This window comes from Chaetodon auriga, chromosome 23 (assembly GCF_051107435.1).
Source record: "Chaetodon auriga isolate fChaAug3 chromosome 23, fChaAug3.hap1, whole genome shotgun sequence".
Classification (NCBI taxonomy): domain Eukaryota; kingdom Metazoa; phylum Chordata; class Actinopteri; order Chaetodontiformes; family Chaetodontidae; genus Chaetodon; species Chaetodon auriga.
Window position 1 is genome coordinate 15,161,472 of NC_135096.1, and position 10,169 is coordinate 15,171,640.

General features: G+C 45.9%; 1 protein-coding gene across 1 annotated transcript; it reads right to left on the minus strand.

The window, feature by feature from the left end:
- Positions 1–3,280: 3,280 nt before the first annotated feature.
- On the minus strand, positions 3,281–8,662 carry LOC143316050 (zona pellucida sperm-binding protein 3-like). Its single transcript, XM_076723756.1, has 11 exons — positions 8,225–8,662; positions 8,033–8,135; positions 7,480–7,598; positions 7,283–7,401; positions 6,528–6,631; positions 5,680–5,857; positions 5,346–5,463; positions 4,344–4,435; positions 4,045–4,139; positions 3,544–3,642; positions 3,281–3,408 (listed from the first exon to the last, which is right to left on the minus strand). Exons 1-11 carry the CDS (start codon positions 8,660–8,662, stop codon positions 3,281–3,283), a joined length of 1,593 nt encoding a protein of 530 aa, XP_076579871.1.
- Positions 8,663–10,169: the final 1,507 nt, after the last annotated feature.

Here is a 10,169-nt window from a genome sequence, read left to right on the forward strand (position 1 = left end):
TAAAGCCCTCAGCAGCGCAACTTCATAGCCATTTCCTCCCCGTGAAAGACACACGTGGCCTCCTTGATAAGATAAACTGCAGAAAATAAAGACACGGCAAAGCAAGGCCTCCTTTTAGCTTCTCCAGCCAAACAAATCAAACGTCTATTTCTGCAGATAAGGTCGCGCAGACAGTCTGCCCCACCCCTGGAACCTCAGAGACACACACTCGTCCCTTTGTGCCCTGATAAAGGAGACTAGTGGATGCATGTAATCAGCATATTATTGATAGTCTTAATGAGAAAGGCTCTGAGTCACTGAAGCCATTAGCCAGGATAAAAGAGGCTTAATTGTTTTGTGTATGCGTGTGGGTGCATGTGTGTGTGTTTTATGGCGCGCGCATGTGCATGGGCTAAGACCAGGCTAATTAAATCCATTTCCTTCGTTAGCAACTTTTTTCTCTCTTAATTAAGAGGGTTAATTATGGGCCTGGACAGAGGTCGCGTGCATGTTTGAGTGCGTGTGCGCTCTCCAGACCAGAGCCAGATGTAATATCGCAATCTGAATGAGAGGCGTATAATAACACATCGAGCATTCACGGCTGGAATTAAACAGCCGCAGCTATTTATTTAGATTCAAAGAGGGAGTGAATATTTTATGTTGGATAGCATTTCTAGTCAGTGATAGAGCTGTCCAGCCTGAATTTCAAAGTCTCAGAGTAATGTGAATATTTTCACCTTTATCCACATCGCAGCTTGAAGTAACTGCAGTTTTCATGTCTCGAGGACGAATCCACACGTTGCCTCTTGTCAAAGCATCAACCAACAAGTCTGGCATTAAAACCGACTTCTGTCATCACCGCCGCTGTGTGGGATGAGTGGACGTCTGCAGCATACCAATGGTGTGGAACAATATTCCCCAGCACGCTCCATCTACAGAAATAATATCGTTATGGCTGCCAGACACGAGAGGACTCTCCCTGCCTGCCACTGGACACACACCATTACTTTTGATGGTCGGCGTGTGCATGAGAGCGAAGGCGTGCTCTGTGTGTGTCTGTGGGTGTGCGCTTGTGCCCTTGGGGTCACGCATCCTGTTGAGCAAAATGGCTGATTCAGGACTCTCTGCCATTTTGCTTGTCAACTTGGGTCCGTGCCGCCATAACCGTTAGACATCTGTGGGCGGGCGAGCGCCTCGGCTGCGATGATGATGATGACGATCCTCTGCGGCCATAACAAGACATTAACACCTTTTACACTCTGTTGAGTCCCCTCGAAGCTGCAGGCAAGTTTTTTATGTCAAAAAAAAAACAACACGTTGTCTTAGCAGCGTGCATCTAAAAGTAAATTGTACAGGAAATGTTCTTGGTGGGCATTAAGCAGGGGTGTCGCGAGGATTTGGGCCATCTGATGGGATGATTCTGGGTGTCCATGTCCATCTTTTACCCTAATAGTGGCAGCACTGACAGGAAGTGGTACTCCAGTGTTCCCTTTGTAGTCTTTAGTGTAAAAAAATAATGCGTTTTTACCATTTACCTCTAATTGGGACTTCCAATATGTGAAACAGCCTGAGATCGCTTTAAAGCTGCACTGATCAATATTTTTATAGCGACAATGGGTCAGATAATAATGTGTGATGTGGAAGGAGCTGCTCAAACCCAGAGAGATCTCGAAGCTCCACGGTACATTTCCGCATCTTTCAGTTTGTTGTTTTGCTTTTATCGCCTGCAACTTTAATGTCTTTTTTCAGCCTCGCAGCTCTCATCAACCCAAGCTTCAGCCACAGCTGCTTTCAGCAAAAAGCTCCACTGATACCTGTTTGTCAATACTGGACCTGCATTCATCAGGTAGCCATGAAACATGAATGCTAATGCTGCTCCTTGTCGGCAGGATGTACAAATAGGCCACTGTTTGTGTTCTCCATGTCAGCTTTATGAGGTGGCAGCATGTCAGTGTCGTCTTTATAGCTTGTTCTGCTGCACCAAAAAATAATCAGCACCTAATTTCATGTTCTTATCTCCTTGTTGCTCTCTGTTCTCTCTCCTCTGTCTGAAAATCACAGTGAGATCCTCACATCCTCAATGATCCTTTTTGGGGAGAGGCTCGTGGGTGTGAGTCTGTCACTGCGCCTCTGAGTGTGCATTGCTTGTTGCTGTCATGCTTCCTGCTGGTGCATCGTTAGGTATGGCTTTTTATTAGCCTCTGGTGTGTTGGGAGATGGGAGGGGGGTCAGCATCGCTCCGGCAGTAAACTAGCGCAGCCGTCAGCCCTGCACACGGGAACAAACACCCCATTAAACCAAGGCCTTCACATATTACTGTAATAAAAGCCCCTGCTCTCGCCTTTATGGGCTTTTTAATTATGTCTATTCGTCTTCCTGGGCTTGTGAGCAACAGTTCATGATGAGCCCCATTTCAGGGATACTCCACCACTGGCAGGAAGCTAGAGGGGGCGAATTAAAGGGAAAGGCTGAAAATGGCCCGAAGCTAAAATATGACTATTGTTACTGGGATGGGATTTTATATTTTGCTTCGCAGCACGCAGCCAATGGTGCTGCTTTTCATTTCATTTTTTGAGGGTTTTCTTTGTTTTAGATGTGGATTAGTATAAAGATGGAAAAATCTCATGCAGCTCAAGTGAATTACATGGCAGCTCAGCAGTAATGGTGTGTATTAAATTATCTCCCTCAGATCAGGGCAACGGTTGGACCAGCTGCAGGCTCCCGAAAAATGAACCATACAAATCATCCATGCATGAATTCAGCATAAAGGCCAGCACTTTGGCTAATTTCATACCTTGCAACTCGCCCTTTTTTGTCAAGTATATGTATACTCACATTAATATGTTTACATAAAGGTCACTCACTGGCCACCCCCACCTGGACATTATGAAAACCATCATATTCACTAAGGTATTCATTTCTTGCATCATGCCTCAAAAGCACTGGAAAACCCTGTCTGGTATTAAAGCAAGATGATTGATAGAGCAATATACAGTGCCTCATTGTGTACACAGCATACATTTTATGGCCGGGTCATTTTCTGCAAGGCTGGACACAACAGCTTTACTCCTTTAAACCCAGACGAGCTCTTAACACTTAACCTGCAATACAGTGCAGAGGCACCTGATCCATATACTGTGCAGATGCAACCAAATAAAGCCAGAAATACTGAAAGTTTAGCTCTTAAACAATCCTCAGAAGCTGCAAACTGAGACTCTAAGATGATGAACACCTTAAATCTATGTTTGTCTTTGTACAAAAGGAAAAATAAGGCTCAGCTTAAACATTTTATTATCTTAAATCAGGTACAGACAGCGTGTCCGGTGCGTTTGTGTAGTCTGCTGGAAATGTTTGCACCCATGAACATCAGCAACGCCACAGCCAGCGCTGCACCCACCCCACACAGCAAGGCTATGGATGAATCAGAGGCTGAGGAGGGAGGGTGGAGAGCAGTTATTGCTTCCATTAGTTGCAGCATTTAGCAAAAGTAATTAAGAGACAAGAGCAGAAATGTGAGCACAGGAAGTGTTTTTCCATATGAGAACAGCACCGGTGCCTTCTCACCTGCTTTGGTCACTGGATGAAGCTCAGACCGCTCCTCTTCCTGGATGTTCTCCTCCAGCAGGATCGGGCCCAGAGCGGCTGTCCCCTCCCACTCCAGATCTGGAGGAAGCAAGTCCAATATTGGGAGGATGGAGGAGAGAGAAAATCTAAAGCGCATTCAGCCAGCTAATTCAACCGTTCACGATACGACTGATTGGATAATTAAAGGAATCAGCTCAAAATCAATCCTCCAAAAGATGCATAAGCAGCAATTGAAAGCAGGTTAGCTTGTCCAGATATGGGTGGAACCTCTGCTGGGGTGTTTGGTTCATTTCTAACATAACAGCTGAGGTTTGCTTCTTCAGGACTGAGACTTTTTGTGAATCCCTTCATAATTGTACCAAATCTATGGTTTATGTGAACGCTTTTCATGACAGAACTGGAGATGGTATCAGAATTTCTCCCGTGGGTCAGCAGCAAGTGTGCAGGACTGTTCTGTAGTGTTGTATCTGTAAACCGTACCAGCATCTGCTGCATGCCTTCTTTGTCGTCTCTGCTCACTGCAGCTGGTCTCACAGCAGCTACACACCTTGTTGTCTCCACCTGATGCCACCCATCTGTCCAGGGCCAAAAATGTATTATCTTAGAAAGGCTGGAGAAATCTCTTTATGGCATTCGGAGTCACGGAAATGCAGACAGAAACACTTGAACTTGCTTGTTCGGGGATTAGAGGTGATTCCCTGCGTAAATATAGTGGAATTAACCAAACAGTCACCTGTCCGTTTGTTAAGCTTCGGTGAGTTATCTCTGTGGGAACTAACCTGTTCGCCTCAGTCAAGAACGAACACGCTTTGTGCTGCGAGTCGATGGGAACCGAGACCGCTGTTGCTTTCAGGCGACATGTGATGTAGAGCTACAGGGAAGTGAGAGGACATTAAACACACTGATACACATGTGATACTCATGCTAGATTCACCAACACACACACACAGTAGACACAATTTACTAAACTGGAAACAGGAGCTCTCACCGTCCCGCCCAGCCCTGCTGACAGATGTGATTCAGCACCTCCAGTGAGGAGAAAATAAATATGACTGACAGGGGCTTTCAGATATTTAACCTTAAATTATATAACTTGGCAACCTACTGCAGTCCACGATGGGCTGCTGGAAATATCGAAGTGTATTTCCCCCCTTCTTCTGGGGTCTGATGTACTTATGTAAGCATAATTTGCACATATTAGGTTTTGTTGTTTTGCCAAAACCCCAAGAGAGGTTTTCTTTTCTCTTTTTAAAAAAACAGATTTTAAAGCAGCCTGTTGCATTTGGGAGCAGAATTTCCTGTTTGGCTAAATGATCAAAGTTAATTAAAGGTTAAGATTCGTCCGGAGCTCTGATTATTCAGATGCACAAGAAGCTTTTGGCTTATGGCACAGCTCCATTCTGGCTTCTTCAACCTATATTACTGCTGAGCGGTTTAATGTTACCGGAGAGGCTGCTCATTTCCTCCATGGGAAGGTATTTGAACTAAGCACCAACAGCAACTGAGGGTATTATGGCCTTCAAACAACACTTACTTAAATATACATGACGTGCCAATTTAACACCTAAGAGAATAACAGAACAGCTGAAGAAAACGTTGAAGTAACACCTTGGCTGACACAAGTGTGCCGATCGCATCAACACACACCTCTCTGCAGTGATCAGAGTGCATTAAGACGAACACGTGGGGAAGAAAAACTACCTGAAAATCAAAGGTCTGACTGTATGATACACGATCAGTTGTTCTAAACTGTATAAACACATCTTACTCACTGTACTTACTGAATTCCTCTGATCCTGGTGGAACCTGAAGGCTTTCAGCTGGAAGTGAAGTTTATCCTCCTGGCTCCTCTGCATGAAGTAAGACTTGGCTCCTGTCAGCTTAGCATCACTTAAACACCTTATATGGCAAAACGCAGGCGCAGGATTCATATTCATAAACAGAGAAAAGGGCATTCCGTCTCCTCACGGGACAATAAATGCTCCTAGCAGATATAGTATGAAATGCAGCGAACCTAAATCTTGATTATTATGACTAGCTGACTCCTTCAGACAAACACAACCAACTTGAATGTTTAGATTGAGCGTCTCGCCCGTTCAATCCTCGCCCTCTCACCCGTGGTTGTTGATGAAGGGGTATCTGGGTTGAGAGCCGGGGTCTGGGTTCACGGTGGCCACACAGCTGTCCACATAGACCCTCAGTGGAACATGGTGACCCTGGAGGACCGCCGCCTCGATGTGCATCACGTCACTCAGGAAGTAAACGCTAGAAGGTCTCTGCGACTGCCAGCTCTCTAATCAAATACAGGCCAGAAAAAAAATGAAAAAATGAATGCTGGGGCCATCAATCTGATTAGGTGAAACTTAAATGATGCCTGTGGGGAAGAGGGAGTGCAGTGAATAGGACATAGGTACTGTAACAATAAGAGAAGTACTCTGAAGAAGCAATAAATGAATTGCAGATGTAGCATCATCATTAACCTGGATGAGAAACAGATGAGCGTCTGCGGCTGCAAAAACTGCTTTAAAACTTTGATAACTTCCTACAGTCTGTGCTTATTTTACAACAAGTAAATCAGAGGAGATGGTTGGAAGTTGTGCCAGGCCGGCTTTTAAGATGAACAACAAGTTGGTGCAGTCTGCATCTACAGTGTGTAGCTCGGCATTAATTAGAAAACATAATCAGCTGCTTATTGATCGCTTTATTGTGTAAGTGACCCTGTTGGTTCAGCTGCAGCCTACAAGGCATGTAATTTCAGCTCATCACCATGCATCAAAAGTTTCCCTCCTGTTCATCAAGTCGCTGTTTAGCATCTTAAACAGTCGCAGGCAAAGTCTGCACGGCCTTGAGTGATTGCAATTAAACCCGTCGCTGGGGAAATTAACCAAACCGTCTGGCGCAAATCAAAGTTCCAAACTGCAGAACGTCAGCTCGAGGTTTGTCGTTTTTTGACGCGTCCCCACCTGTCATGAGGCGCAGGGAGAAGTGCAGCGGCTGTTCTGCTAACATGTTGGAGGCGAACGGCTTCCAGGTAGGCCTCACAGCGGCGCTGCTCACATAATGCCTCCTGTGAGGACAATTAAAGGAAGGACGGGCATTTCAGTGGAGAGAGGATCGTCGAGAGGGACGAATATGTAGCTCACTCACAAGAAGAGACAGGAGTGGAGAGAGGATGGTGGCAAATATGACAATAACAAGGCTGCTGCAAGGCTCACGTGTTAAGTTCAAAACTTTAAAGACCACATAGGATACAATCTAGAACTTTTTTAAGGGTCATTCTGGCCAAAGTATGAAAGTATGAGGGTTAAAACCAGTAGAGCTGATGAGGCTAGAATCATCTTTTTTCAGTGCTTTCCCACTAATTTAATCAATTAAATGAATCTGGACCCAGATAAGGCACAGAATGGAAAGTAGTAGCTGCTGTAGCTAGTAGTGGTGACAGTGTTGCTGGTGCTGACTGAAACTATACAAAAAGCATTGAACAGCCTCCTGCAGCACTATCACACCAATCACACTTTTATGCCACATAATGTCTGCAATCACATGCAGGCTGCTCCCTATGGCAGCTAAGAAAAAACGTTGAAGACATTTGTGAGCAGAACTACTTCTTCATACCTTGTAAGAAACTGAATTCAGTGCTTTTTAAGACTCTTTAAGGCCCGCAGATATCCCGAATAATCTGTGTTAACAGCGGGACTCGAATTGGACTTGGCTTTACCTTCGATAGTGGCATTCAATTACCACCTCAGCAGGGTTGGTCTTTAAAATGACGGTGTTGCCAATGGGTGTTGGAGAGTACATCAGAGAAAAGGAGTAGATGAGGGCTTCTTCAGTCATCTGAGGAAAACAGAAAAGCAGTTACAGCGACTTCAAATACACGAGAGGAGATGGACAGAGAGGCAGGAAGCCACACACCGTCAACGTGCCGCCGCAGCCCTGCAGGTCCGTCTGAAACTGCAGGATGTGGTCAGCCACGTCTAGCGCAGCGCAGCCTCCTAAGGTCAGATCACTTGGACGGATCAACTGGCCGTTGCCTAAGAACAAAGAGGAAAAGGAGCAGCTTGAATAAGGACCATTACCCGAGGCCATTTCTTTTCCTGGCCCGGTCAATAACGCTCACAGCAAGTGGAGGTTCAGCCACAGGACAAATAAAAAGGCTTCTTAATGCATCACTGTAAAGTCAGCATTTGAGCACCAAACAGGCACGCAGAATGCTCCTTCTCGGAGTGAAGAAATAAGAGGAAACATAATATTGATCGCCAAGTCCATAGTCTGTGCCATTTGCAGTAATCAGCGCTGAGTGTCCCATCTTCACCGTTCCATTCAATTTTCCAATTCGGGCCTCTAACTTGACCCTTTCTTTCTCAGACATCAGAGCAGAAGGTATATTAAATGGACCTGTACTGGTGCCACTGTGGACAACCCCCCCCCCCCCCCCCAACTCAAACGAGTAACCAGCAGCCATTACCTAAGAAGTTCCTTTTAACCTCTACGATGATCTCTGCTTCGCCGCAGCGCACTGCCAAGCTGACGGCTGGCACGGGCACCCGCGGCTCGAACGTCGCCTGCACCTGGAAGATCATTCAGGTTCGATTACAGTGAAGCGAAACAGTGGAGAAGATCAAAAAAGCTGCGTCGAAGTCATGAAGATAAAAAGCACCTTTGATTCCTGCTTGACAGGTGGGTTCAGATCTGGGCCTTGAATCAGCTCTTGAGCTGGGGCAGTTTCCCTCGGCTCCAGCTGCTCTGAGGTCAGCTGTCCGGCCTCGGATCTCTGCGGGTTTTGAACTGTTTGCATCTGCTCCACAAGAGGCCGGAGCGGCTTTTGTTTGCCGACAGCTGGGTTCCTGAGCTGGTAGCTCTTGAGCCGGTAGCTGACGGGAGAACGGACCGGATCGCCGTGCTCCGCGTGGTTTGACTGGTGGTCTGTCCTCTGAGGGGATCTCGGCAGCTGCAGGACTGATGTCACTTCTTCTTGTGGGGTTTGGTTTAGAGTCTCATTGGTGCTAGAGTTAAACCAGTTTTGTGTGGCAGCACAAAGATTTCCACCTGAGAGGAGAAACACAAACCCTAACAAAAGCACCTCCCTGAACCCCATTACAGCTTATCACACAAAAACCTGAGTTTTTGGTGTTTTCAGAGAGCACTGCTGCTTTTGTCTTTTCCCCAAAACTAAGTTGTGAGAGCTGGGCTCAGGCACCACCTACTCCTAATGACTTGATTGGATGCCAGCCTGGAGGATTCAGGCTTTGAGGCTTTCTTTCCTCTCTTCCTTTTCACTAAGTAGAACTTCAAATTTGATGATCTCTGCTCGACTCATTTGCAGCCTGTTTAGTCAGACCCCATCCTCATGTCAAAGACTCGTTTTGGGAACAAATACTTTAAATTTAAATAATCATTTGTGCATTTCTAGAGTGGAAAACCATGAAAACAGCTAAAATATTGTACATTCTTTAAATGTTTTAAAGGTGAACGCTGCCGTCTGCCAATTCTCCACTTGTCATGATGGTAATGAACAAAGACTTTTATAAACAGAAACAAGGCTGACCCTAACAGTGAGTGGCTTTCACTGCCCCCACGAGGCAAATCAATCAATGCATTCAGGGAGTTGGGACCCCAGCTTTTTTTTTTTCGTGGTCTTGAATGTCAAGGCGATGCGGTCAACAGTCTGCAGAGTTCAGCCGAGTCGCTCATAAAACTGAGATTTACGATGGTCCTCGGAGAGACTTCATAAGTGTCACCACCACCAAATGTGTGTGCGTGAGGCAGGAGGCAGGGGGCGTGTCTTGAACCTGTGCCAGCTGGCACGTCAGTCACACGCTGACATACCTGTTTCAAGTCCTACTCAGGTGAGACGTTCAGTAATGACAGCACAGCAGTGATTCAACCTCTTAAACATTAACTTCTTAAATCTAGGGAAAAGGTTGATGCTGTATTTTCTGAATGTGCTTCTTCTGGCATTAAAGTACAGTATATGATGCTTTTGGGTGAAGTAGCTGAACCACATGGCGTGTTCTTCTCAGGAAATGTTTCAATTATTCTGTATCTTTATTTTATTACCATTTATGATCCATTGTGCAGAAATAAATACACTCTAAACAACAAAAAAAGTCAACCTTGTGCAGCTCTTTCCAGTAAGACCGTATGGATAAAAACCATAACAAGGTTTCATTCAAAGAAACTCCTGTTCTAAAGGCTAAATTAGTTTAAATGACTTCCCCTTTATACAGACATACTAATCTAGGCTGACCTACAGGAATACATTATAGCTCTTCCTCTCTGTCAGAATCTCCCTGCAGACTCCCAAACAGAGCGGCTGCTATTGTCAGGAACTGGCTTTTATCTTCTGCCGATCAGCAGCAAAACAAAGAGAGGAGGTATGTGTGTGTGTGCGTGTGTGTGTGCGTGTGTGTGTGTGCGTGTGGAGTGAAATCTGTCCACCCCTGCCAGCCAGGCCCCCTCTGCTGCCGATCTCTAACTCGGTTAGCCGCCTCTAATTTGGCCCCCGGAGGGCCCTAATGTGGCCCCCGTGGGGGCTTCTGAAGGGGCCTGGCAGCTTCTACCTCTGCACACTCACATGCACAAACTGCCGCCACACCCATCAG

Coding starts and splice junctions, on each gene's coding strand:
- LOC143316050 (XM_076723756.1), bottom strand. CDS start 8,662: ATGGGGTTCAGGGAGGTGCTTTTGTTAGGGTTTGTGTTTCTCCTCTCA. Junction 8,136..8,224: donor CTGTCAAGCAGGAATCAAAG/GTGCTTTTTATC, acceptor ATGATCTTCCAG/GTGCAGGCGACGTTCGAGCC. Junction 3,643..4,044: donor AAGGCATGCAGCAGATGCTG/GTACGGTTTACA, acceptor TGCTTCCTCCAG/ATCTGGAGTGGGAGGGGACA.